Source organism: Rattus norvegicus, chromosome 1, assembly GCF_021556685.1.
Source record: "Rattus norvegicus strain SHRSP/BbbUtx chromosome 1, alternate assembly SHRSP_T2T, whole genome shotgun sequence".
Classification (NCBI taxonomy): Eukaryota; Metazoa; Chordata; class Mammalia; order Rodentia; family Muridae; genus Rattus; species Rattus norvegicus.
This window is the reverse complement of record NC_141534.1, coordinates 172,057,100-172,069,658: the sequence shown is the minus strand read 5'-3', so window position 1 is coordinate 172,069,658 and position 12,559 is coordinate 172,057,100. Positions and strand designations below refer to the sequence as shown.

The 12,559-nt window shown below is 37.2% G+C and overlaps 2 protein-coding genes across 2 annotated transcripts; both read right to left on the bottom strand.

The window, feature by feature from the left end:
- Positions 1 to 526: 526 nt before the first annotated feature.
- On the bottom strand, positions 527 to 1,468 carry Or52e5b (olfactory receptor family 52 subfamily E member 5B). Its single transcript, NM_001000184.1, is given in 1 exon segment — positions 527 to 1,468. A coding segment is annotated over 1 exon segment (942 nt).
- A 6,386-nt stretch (positions 1,469 to 7,854) lies between these two features.
- On the bottom strand, positions 7,855 to 8,793 carry Or52e4 (olfactory receptor family 52 subfamily E member 4). Its single transcript, NM_001001032.1, is given in 1 exon segment — positions 7,855 to 8,793. A coding segment is annotated over 1 exon segment (939 nt).
- Between the last annotated feature and the right edge of the window lie 3,766 nt (positions 8,794 to 12,559).

Sequence of the window (12,559 nt, the reverse complement as noted above, 5' to 3'; positions counted from 1 at the left end):
GACCAGGATTGAGGTCTTTTCATGAATGAATATATGTTTTAAGACATTTAGTTCACCTTTTACCATAGTATTCTTGGTTTAGGTAATATTCCGTGCCATTTTTATCACTATAACTTTGGCTGTTACTTGTGACTGGATAGAATCATTATGTGGGAAGATGCTACTCAAGGTAGTTAATGGACACTGAACTTTTCCAATCGTCTTTCTCCCTCTAGGAATTTTATGCTGTCATGGGCTTTAAAAAGGGGCTTTGTTGTACCTCCTATAGGTTGGAATAGAGATAAGAATTTGGAATCTTTATGTAACATCTTTGGATTGTGCGTACTAACTTATAAACCTTGGAGGGTCGTGTAATGGGATTGGCATTTATGGAGATAATGAGGGGAAGTAAGCGATTTGGTTTTTCAGAGTTTATTGTTCACTTGTTCTCTCATGATATTTATCAGAATGTGTTTCTAATGTTTACATCTGACTGGACATCATTACTTCCTTATTGGACTGTTATGGAAGATCTTGGAACTAAATTTCAGTGCATCTTAGGGTTAAGCATTCTTACTACTCTCTCCCTTATCTGTTTAGTCCTGACTCCATAGATAACAGGGTTCAGGGCAGGAGGAACAACCACATACAGATTGGCTAGAAGTATGTGGATATAGTGAGGGATGTTGTGGCCAAAGCGGTGTGTCATGAATGAGAAGAGAGCTGGCAGGTAAAAGGCCAACATGACACTCACATGGGAGCCACATGTGCTAAGTGCCTTAAGCCGAGCATCCCAGGATGGAAGGCGGAAGACTGCTTGGAGAATCCGGATGTAGGAAAATCCAATCACAGATAGATCAATGTATCCCACTGAGAAAGCAACCAATCCATAGATAACATTGACCCTGATATTAGCACAAGCTAGCTTTGCCAAACCCATGTGTTCACAGTAGGTATGTGGGACAATTCGGACACCACAGAAAGGCAACCTAAAGATGAGAAATATAAACGGAGTCACAAATACCAAAGTTCTGACTACGATGAGTACACCCAGAATAGCTATCACCTTGTTGGTGAGGATCATGCTGTACCTCAGTGGGTTACATATAGCAATATAACGATCTATGGCCATAACTGTCAGCACCACAGATTCCAGGCCGGTGCATAGATGGATGGTATACATCTGAGTGATGCAGGCTCCAAATGCAATCTCCCCGAGATTGAACCAGAAAATGCCCAGCATCTTGGGGATGGTGGCTGTGGATAAACCCAAATCGGTGCATGCCAACATGGCCAGAAAGTAGAACATAGGTTGGTGGAGGCTGTGTTCAGTTTGGATCACAAATAAGATGATGGTGTTCCCCAAGACGGCTATTAGATATGCTGCAAAGAAGGGAAAGCCGATCCAAAGGTGCAAATCTTCCAGCCCTGGGATCCCTATCAGGAGGAAGGAGGAAGGGTGGAACTGTGTCTTGTTGGAATGAAGCATGTCAGTGTGAACTGATCACAGAGGTATTTCTTGCAGTTTTCTGGCTTCCACTGAGAGACCCTAGCTTCTTTCATAGTATGTTGTGTAATTCTTTCAGAAGCAGAGAACCCATTCCTTAATTCCATAATACTGCTATATCGACCTACAGAGGGAATATAAAGTATTTTAGCTTTGAAAAAATTCCCTCATATTTACAGAAAATCATGTAGAAAAATTTCAAGTTTTCAATAAACATGTACTTCCATCTCTTATCTCTTCAGTCTTTAAGGAAGGGTTTTATACATTAATTTATCAACTATTTACTTATAATTATAGTAGCTAATCAGAAGGTAACGTACATAACCAAAATGGAATCTCTTCCTCCATTCTTCCATCCCACAATGTGTGTGTGTATGTGTGTGTGTGTGTGTGTGTGTGTGTGTGTGTGTGTGTGTACAAGTTCAGTGTACAACATTTAACATATAATTGCACTGGAATTAGGAGATGATGACTCAAATAATTGAGAGGAGTGATACATTTCTTGCAAAGCAGAAGAGAAATTGTTGTATGTGGGATTGGAGTAAAAAGGAAGAGGGTAGATAGATAGTGGTTTGGAATTAAACTATGGAATGAAATTAAGGAATTTAGAGACAACTGGAGACTGTTAAACAATCTCATAAAACAATGCTCCCTCTTAGAAATATAAAATCTTGCTTTAATATTACAATCATTACAAAAGAGTACTGGATACTCACAAATATATTTTAGACATTTTATGATTCATGGTCTTTTAAAGAAGGAGCAGTATGATGAACAGGTACCGGTTTCCACTGTGTTATTGCTCTGTCTAGTTTTTCAGATACAGTATATAGTGATGTTTAGTCACTGGCTAACTGACTTCAAAAACTGAATTCATCTGTTGCCTTGTTTTTTGTTCTGAGTCATCACTTGTAACATGATGTGGTAATGTGTCTGAGCAAATTAGCCTATTACTTAACTATTAACCAGAGAGGGTGAGTTTTGTGCTAGACTCTGTGTCACAGGTAGTAGCTCCACATTGACTGGGCTGGTTGGGTCCAGACAGTGATGTGTCACAGCAGTGCTGTGAGTTGTGTTGTCTTGAGGTTCCTTTAAGTACAATGCATTCTAATTTGGTGGCTGTAATATCATCTTTAAAATCGCTTTGGAAACATGATGATATATCTCATTTAGATTGACATGTGTCCATATTATATCCCATTTCTTTTATTAATGTACTATGGAATTATTTCCAACTATTTTATAATTAGCTATTTTGTGATTTGCTCCCCCCTGCATTGGATTGTCCTAGCTTTAGTCTCCCTTTGATTTTGATCATATCAAACTCAATGCCAGTAGATTTATACCCACTGACCCTTATTAGTTCCCTCTATATTCATTCCTAGCCATTACCTCAGCATATAACGGGCCAAATTAATTTAATTTTACTTTTCACAGAAAAAAATGATACGTTAGACTGTTTTTTGGGAAAAGAGATCTAGGTGACATTTAAGGAAATTTCTTTTTAAACTTCACAGTGTACTTCTCATTATATGAATTGTACTTTTTCAAATACCACCTCTGGAGTATTGTAGTTTCATTAAACTTTTAAACTAAGTTGATACATTTTAAAATAAGTTTGAATTCACCACTAAAATTGCTTAGCCCCCTATTTTCACCATCATATTACTTTCTCCTGCCACCACAATAATCGGTATTTGGCCTCATCTAAAATGACAGATGGAAATGTATAGAAAGGAAAAGATGCCATCTATGTCAGCTGACTTCTTGCCATGAATATTTCTCTTATGTAAACAATATACTAATTTTATTCATATGCTCCTGCCTCCACACACACTCCTGCATATATTGAAACTGCTTTGTTTTCTTGTCACTGTGGGTATTGGTGTCTGATTTTGAGCGATGAATCTGAGTTATTGCCATACTGACACACCCCCACTCTGCCCCTTGATATCTATCAACAGAGTCTACTGCCCCTGGCTGACTTGCTTGAGCTCAGTTAATGTTTGGAGACCTTATATCAGCATTACTAGAACTTACCCACCTCTGACCAACATCTGAGTAGTCATTTGTGAAAAACTGGATGCCACAGACTGCAACCTGTATGGGACCAAGTTCTAAGAACCAGAGCCAGGGAGTTAAAAGAAGCCCTCTAGTTCTCTGGGGAGAACCTCCTCCCAATGAGGACATAGATACAGCACAGAAAATTCCCACATCTCTGAGGGTAGATCTTTTATCTGTCTCTGGGTAGCAATGATCAGTTGTCTGTCCATCACCAGGGAGCACTCTCCCCTGAACATGTCCCAGGAGGCTAGCTGCTCAGAGACATGATGGCTTCACGCTAATACTGCCAATCTCACTGCGGTGATAGGTGATGCCACTTTTGGCAGAGAAGCAATAAAGGAGGAAAGAGAATGGCAGGAAACCCAGTATCTCCACTGGGTCATCTCTGAACCTTATATAATTAATAATTAGGAAAGAAAGATGATCCTTATTTATTTCCATACCTGGATATAGACACCCCCCATGCACAAACACACACACACACACACACACACACACACACACAGAGCCAGGCAGCCAGACACACACATATACACATGTAGATACACACATATATACTTAGACACACACACACAGACACACACACACACACACACACGTAAAAGTACATTTATTTTGTGAGTATTTGGTGCCCTTAATTTTATATATTAATTAAAAAATAAAAATAAATAGATATTTATGCCAAGGGTAAAATATGGTTTAAGGACATGACATGATTTTTAATTATAATTTTACCATATTTGCTCTTTGAAAATGCCACACATGTGTGTGGTGCATTCTGCTAACACTCATCTTCTACCCTCTCTTTTCTTCCTTCTACCCCTGTGAAAGCCCTCTTCTTCCCTATAAGTCTTTTTCCACATTCATGCCTTTTTGTTTTGTTTTTTGACCCACTGTTCTCTAACCAGGCTATCTGTGAAACTCTGGGTTCACTGGAGCCTGGTGGGTTCACAACTGAAAACAATGTATGTACTTTCCCAGAATCCTTCAGTAGTCAATAGTTCACCAGGGAGTGGTAAGGACCCATATACCTCTCTGCAATCTCTGAGTGACTAATGATAGGCCCAATGTAGGCAACTTTAGTTGCTGTGGGATCTTAACTGTATGGTTGTGCTGTATCCTTTCCATTCTTTCTGTCCCTTTTGTGGCATTCCCTGAATGGTCCAACCCTCAGAGAGCAATTCTGGCCTCACCAAAACTGCAAAGTGAATTTTCAGCAAGGGAGGAAAAAAAAAAACCTGAGAAAAACAAAATGAAATAAAACAAAATAAAATACCTTCAAGATTTTATTTTTTAAAAAGGACTTTAAAAGAACATTTTATTTGTATTTTTATTTAAATTTTATACTCTACATATTTTTAGAGGCCAACCATTTTTAATGGCTAACAGTAACCACATTGGCCTTCACAAATGTTCTCTATCCCCTTTCTGAATTAAAGTGTGGCTTGACCATGTTAATTGTAATCTTGAAGGAAAAACAGTCTCATTAAAGCAAGCAAACAAACAAACAAACAAGCAAATAAACAGGGTTGTGGTAGACTTTTAATCCCAGCACTCTGGAGGCAGAGGTAGGCAGATTTGTGAGTTCAAGGCCAACCTGGTCTGCAGAGCATGTACCAGGACAGCCAGGGCTACAACAGTGAAACGCTGTCTTGAAAAACAAACAAACAAACAAACAAAAAACTAAACAAAACCAACCAAACCAAAGGTAAACAACAACAAAATCTTACTCCAAGCATTTTAGTATGTTTCTTTCCATTTCTGTGTAAGTACCTAGCTATGCTATAATTATTTGTTTCGTATGAGATAGCTAAAAATGCCAAAATGAGAAAAGATTTGTTTCTTCTTTTCTATGAAGTAACTATTTATTTATTTATTTATTTATTTATTTATTTATTTATTTATTGCCTACTTGATGTATATATAAAACAAAGCCCAGCAGGAAAGTGTACTTTTGTTTTGCTTCCCCTGTTCTAACAAAAGAACATTTATTATGTTTAATAAATAAAGAATAGCCATTATTATTCATTTTAAGCATCTTATTGCTGGAGTTAATACTTTGGAGCCAGGCAATTGAAATCCATTTCCTGTAACTCAATAACCAAAAGGTCTTCTCTTTGGGCCTTACTATTTTTCTTATAGATTTTTCATGAGTAATAAAAATGTCAATATACAGTCCATATGACTTTTCTCAGAACGCAGTGAGTTAATACATTAATGCATAAATAAGCAAACTAAATTACTAAAGATAGCCCACGAAAAACCTCTAGATTATTTATCAAGATATTTATTTCCTTTGACCAGTAGACATCAGCAAAGACATTTGCCAAGCCAATGATTCTAGATGCAATCTATCTTCATGAGCTCATGTTATAGGTTCAACAATATAATAATTTTATTCTTGATAAATATAAGATAAATAAGTAAAAAATCTTGCTTGCCATTTGAACTGTACAGATACTTAATGGTTAAATCAACTACATTTTTTGCATACACAGCAAAAGATCCCAAAGCTAACCCCCTACCTCTAATAGTTCAATATATTTTTGCATAGCTGCAAGGTTGAGAACATCTGTTCAGAGATCCTTGATTTCTTCTAGGATAAAAAATATAGGACAGAAGGTTGGTGAGTTTATAAAAATGGTGGACATAGTTTAATAAAAAAAACTGTCAAATTATAGGGGGAAAGTGTTTGGTTTCACAGTTTTGATTAGAGTATGCTAATTGTCCACAAGAGTAGGTTTTATTTCATAAATGCATATGAGACATTGATAATGTTTACACTTCCATTACCCTTGTCTAGTCCATGTTGCCTTATCTCCCTTTCCCCCTTATAATCATCCTTCTATCTTGATGATGACAATCTCCACATTTTACATGTGAGTAATACCTAATACTTGTCTTCCCAAGCCTCGCATTCCACTTAATGCGAGTTAATTATTTCTGATAGAGATGATATGTCTAAGCTAGCTTCTTTAACTTGCCACATGAAAATGATGCTAAAGATGGGTCTATTTGGTACATTTTTTGGATATTAAGTATCTGTGTTTACTATGAGAACATTCATTTTATTTCTAAGATTAAGGTAATAGATCAAGTTTTGATACACTTTTTATTTTTCCACTGGAAATTTGCAGCAAATAATTTCCAGGTGCACAAGGCAGGTCATGCACACAAATCTGGAAATTCTGGAGGTTGCCATACCAGGTAGGAATGGGGAATAGCTGGTATTATTTAAAACAAAAGTTGCCTAGGTTCCAAGAGATGAATTGGCGCTTCCTTTTGCTATCTATCTTCTTGGCTTGGCTTTTTATGCTGATATTTCCTAGTCATCTAATAATTTGAATAATTTTGTATTGGCATGTAGACCTAGACAACATTTCAAAACAGAAGACATTCACGGCTTACCTGCTGATTTAAAGCAAGAATTTACTAGTCAGTCATGAACTTCATCTCAGTGGCAATTTAAACAAAACCTCATTCCTCATCCATATTCTGAATTTTCAAATATGAGCAAATATTCAAAATTCATAGCATTAAGAAATTTTACAGAATTTTTTTAAAGCTTGTACCATAGAATTAACCTTATTTTTTCTCTAAATTTTATGAAGTACTATGTACACGAAGGCAAATGAGCTATGGAATCAGATTCAAATACTCATACCTACCATGACTTTCATCAAATTGGAAAAGGGTATGAGATTTCCTTACCATTCATATGGTAGTTTGTTAAATCCCTTAAGACCCTGTTTATTGGAGAAAAAATAAAGAGGGGGGTATGTGGAGAAGGATTAAAAACACAGAGGGAGCAATAATGACTGTACGGAGATGTAGAGAATTTAATCGAAGTGAATCAATGATTTTAGAGACGAAGGAAAAGTCTGGGCTTATTGTAAAGGGTAGAATCCTGTAAGGCACTAGATGTACTGATTTAAGAACCACTACCTATTAAGACAAGAGCTAAGCCTTGCATTTATAAAATATTGCTAGGTCACAATGTCCTCCAATATGTAAACTTACCTAAAGAGAAGATGTATGGAGAAATGAAAAGAGGTTTCCCTCTTTATTGCAAGTGATTCTATTCAAAAGACATTGCCACCTTCGGCATTATTTCCATGACTTTCTAGACATATCTATACATGTAGAGGGAGGTAGGGAGGCTGGGTGTTTTTGTTAGCTATTAATACTAAAGCATTTGAATCAAAGTGCTAGGCATGGAAACCATACCTAAAGAATTTCAAGAGAACTCTGATTATTATACCTTGAGCCATATATGGATATATTTACACAAATTGTACATGGAATTACTCTTTTTGTATAAATATTTTTATAATTTTCTCTCGGATCTGCTTGGTCCTGACTCCATAAATGACAGGGTTGAGAGCAGGTGGGACAACTACATATAGATTAGCTAAAAGGATGTGGATGTAGTGGGGAATGTTTTGGCCAAAGCGGTGAGTCATGAAAGAAAACAAGGCTGGTGTGTAAAAACACAGCATTATACAGACATGGGAACCACAAGTGTTGAGAGCCTTCAATCGGGCATCTTGAGAGGGAATTCGGAAAACAGCTTGAAGGATAAGCACATAGGAAGAGGCAATCAGGATCATGTCCACAAGGATATGGGAAATCACCACGAGTCCATAGATGATGTTGATCTTGATGGGTGCACAAGCTAATCGGGCAAGACCCATGTGCTCGCAGTATGTGTGAGGCATGGTGTGGTGCCCACAGAAGGGCAGTCTTAGGATGAGAAACACAAATGGAGTCACAAGAACTAAATTTCTTCCAATAACTACCGAAAGGAGAAGGCTGATGGTTTTATTGGTGAGGATCGTGGTGTACTGGAGAGGTTTGCAGATGGCAACAAAGCGGTCATAAGCCATGACCACTAGCAAAACAGTTTCCATGCCTGTAAACACGTGGATAAAGAACATCTGAGCAAGGCATCCCCCGAAACTGATCTCTTGGAGATTGAACCAGAAGATGCCCAACATTTTGGGAATGGTAGATGTGGATAGACACAAATCAATCATCGACAATGTGGCTAGAAAGTAGAACATGGGCTGGTGAAGGCTGTGTTCAGTCTTGATCACAAACAGAATGGTGACGTTTCCCACAAGGGAAGTCAGATACACAAGACAGAATGGGAAAGCAATCCATATATGAAAAACTTCCAGTCCTGGAATCCCTAGCAGGATAAAGAAAGAGGGGTGGAACTGGGTGCTATTGATAGAAGGCATTCTCCTAGCAAGTGTCTGCGAATTCTTGTTAAGGGAGCCTATCTTCTCATTAAATTCTTCCATTATCAAGGTCCTGGGAGATGGAAAAACATCTGCCTGTGTGCTGAATAAAATAGCATACATATTAATATAAGATACTTTGTTTAAAGTAATTGAGTAATTCACTCAATTACACGTATTACTTCTGAAACCTATTGTAGTCCATATTTATTACTTCATTCTAACTTATGGGATCATTGAAAAAAACTGGAATATTCATTCTTATGTAATATACTAACATTTTTGGGGGCTCTTTTTTTCATTGATCACTCTTAGTACTGCCACATTGTTCCCTTTTTCTCAAAGTGTGGTCTACTATTAATAAAACGTAAATTCTATGAGATCCATTATACTTTAACCAGTGTTTTGATTTGTTAAAAATCTATGGTTTTTTTCATTGGTTCATTGTACTCAACATGACATAGTAAAGCCTAATGAAATGTTCTAGAGTTTTTCTTATGCCAACTCTGTCGCTCTGAGAAACCTATTGTGTTACAACATTGCTAATCTTTAGTGCTATTTCATCTTATGGAGCTTATTTATTTTCAAAACTATTTCTATCCTCCTATTTCTTTAACAATACTCAAATACCTCTCTTAGAGTTTTGACTGATGTGATAAAACACCATGACTAAAAGCAACAAGGGGAGGAAGATTTTACTCCAATTTCCAACTCTCAGGTCATACTTTACTATTGAAGGAGGTTGGGGCAGGAACTCAAGGCAGGAATCTGAAGTCACGAACTGAAGGAAAAGTAAAAGTAAAAATTGAGGGATGTTGTTTACTGGCTTGCTCCTTGTGGCTTGCCTAGTCTTCTTTCTTTTACAACCCAGGACCACCTGCACCAGCTTCATACCACTTACATTGGGCTGGGTCCTACTATATTAAATATTAATTAACACAATACCTCACAGACTTGCCTACAGGCTAATCCTATAAAGGCAATTTCTGAATTTAAATTTGAAAAAGAACAAAGAGTAGTTTAAGGAAAGATTTGGAGATAAGAAGGTGAAGAGGGAATGGTTTAATTATATTTACTTATAATCTCAAAAGCAAAAGAAATAATTTCCTCTTTCCAGATACATCTAGGTTTGTTTCATGTTGACAAACAAACAAACAAACAAACAACAACCACCACCAACAAACCAACTTCTATGTATATCTTTCAGAAAAATGCCTTTCTCTTTTCAGATGAATCATGTATATTTGTCTTATAATGTATAGGATAAATATTATATACACATACTATTTATAACCTAAAATTGTGTCTAGCTTTAAGTATAAAAAGATTAAATATGTAAAAGATATTTAGATGTTAAAGTTAAATTTTTGTTAGGTTATCTTTTTGAATTTTTTAACAATAACAATCAAACAAACATCCCTTGACAAAAACAACAAAGCCCTTTACTTTTTTGTGCTCCTAGGAAATTACATAACTCTAATAACTAAGATGACCTAACTTCTTTATCCTGTAGTGGCAGATCTGCTATGGGGCATAGAACAATAGAATTTTAATTTCACATTCCTAATACCCAGATATAAAATATTGGTTTCATCTGTGTACATGCATGTGTGCGTGCTTGCATGCATGTGTGTGTGTGTGTGTGTTTGTGTGTGTGTGTGAAAGAGAGAGAGAGAGAACAAGAGACAGAGACATTTGACAGAGACTGAGACACAAAGAATGACCAAAACACAAACACACAGGCAGATAAACACACACACACACACACACACACACACACACATACACACACAAACACACACAAACACAGACAATATGGGAGTGTTGTTGAGAAGACAGAAAGATGTAGAGAGATCAGAAAGACAATGGAGTCTAGCTTGTTGGGTAGTTATCATAGCAAGAGAACGTCTTGGTAGAAGAATTTTTAACAACACCGTGTTCTGTATGCAAAGAGACAGAGCCATAGAAGATCCCACAGAAGCTGGAGGGAAAGTTGATCATCTAGAATGGTTGAACAACCTTTGCCAGTGTTGAAGGGAAGATGGCAGTCTAAGAATTTGGAAGCTGTTTGTGACATTTGGCTCAGTTAGTACCGTCTTCAGGGTGGTTCTTTACAATAGGACACTTTACCAGCAAGGGCAAGGTCCCAGGGGAATGAGAGAGGGGGCTAGTCATTTACAGCCACTAGTATATTTACTTCTTTAAAATTTTTGCCAGAATACTGGTTCTTGTCTTTCTGCTGTAGCTATGTGATACCAGCCATATCTGGTACATGCAGCTAACAAGCTGGTCATTTTTGGAGGCCATCTTGATTGAGATGGGCTCACTGACAAACATCTCAGTCACATAGCACACTGTAAAACTCGAGTTGATGATAGGGCACTGATAATGTGATTTCTTTTTACAGCATTGTTTCTTTCTTTCTGGCCCTTGCATAACATTAAGTGGGCTATTTTTAGGCTTGAAACTACTTCGACTTAAAGTGTCTAAAATTCTTGCTGTGCCATTTACCCGCTGAGGAACTTTGATTAATTTCTTTACTTTATAAATCATTTTCTTTTCCTATAAAATTGGGAAATGTCCAACGAAAACCCATCTAATATCTTTATTTTTAAATGAACAAGACTAATTGATCTGAGAAAAGCAGCTTTAGAAAGTAGCCAAAAAAATGTCACAGATGTTTCCTAGTGTTTTATTTTAATCCAAGATTCCAAGAAAAAAACCACTATTTAAAATGAGTCATTGTTGTCTAGAAGATGAGTGGGTTGTTATAGAAGAATGAGGGACTGCTATCAGACTAGACATATACACTTCTCTAGACAGTCACTCATGCTAACATAATCCAGTACTGCTCAATTTGAAGAGAACCAGGCTCTCTTCTCATTCTTACTCTTCCCTCTTCAGCACTCCTCAGCTTCATGGGATGAAGAAATTTGAACTGTATGGGAAGGAAGGTTAATTTAAGTAATTTTGAGATTGAGAGATGAAGGAGGCTAGAGTAATAGGAATATTTTGGCTGCTTTACCAGGGATACTGCATTAAATTTTAGATATAGTTTCCCACAGTATTGGGAAGTTCTTGGTAAAAATAACTGGACTGAGCTTAAAATGAGAGGGAATATGAGGGAGCCAGGAACAGACAAAGGTGAGGATGAAATTACTGATGGAATTGTGTCTGGATTCTGACACCAGTCACGCCTTTATCCTGACTCAAACCTATCAGCGATCTGCAAATTTTCATCTGGCACAGAAGTGCAGCGAACCTCACAGATGGCTTTGCTCTTTCCATGGTTTTCCAGCCTTCATAATTGTAATTTACTGAAGTTGGGTGTACCTGTGTTTTTATAAGCTATGCAGGAATGGGACAGATCAAGAGGGTAGAGGGGAAGAAATAAGGGGTGATAGAGAGGGAGGAAGGAAAGAAAAAGGCAGAGAAACAAGTGTATAATGTCTTCATGAATATCACAGTCCTTACCTCTTCTGCACCAGTCCCACTGAGCTGCATTTTGCTGTGTACAGAATGGATCTCAAGATAACGGTTAAAAAAAGATAGGCTTTTCCATATTTGGCTGTTCTTCCTCTTCTCTGCTATCTCTTCTGTATCCTGCTTGGATTCTGTTGCCACTAATATTTTATTTCCCAGTCTTCACATGGAGCTGAATATCATTGTGGTCTACGTTCTTAAAGATAGCCCTTTCAAGCCTCTGGGTTTCCAGTCTCACTAGTACCATGATGAGAAACATTATAGGGAGTCTAAATGTGTCCCA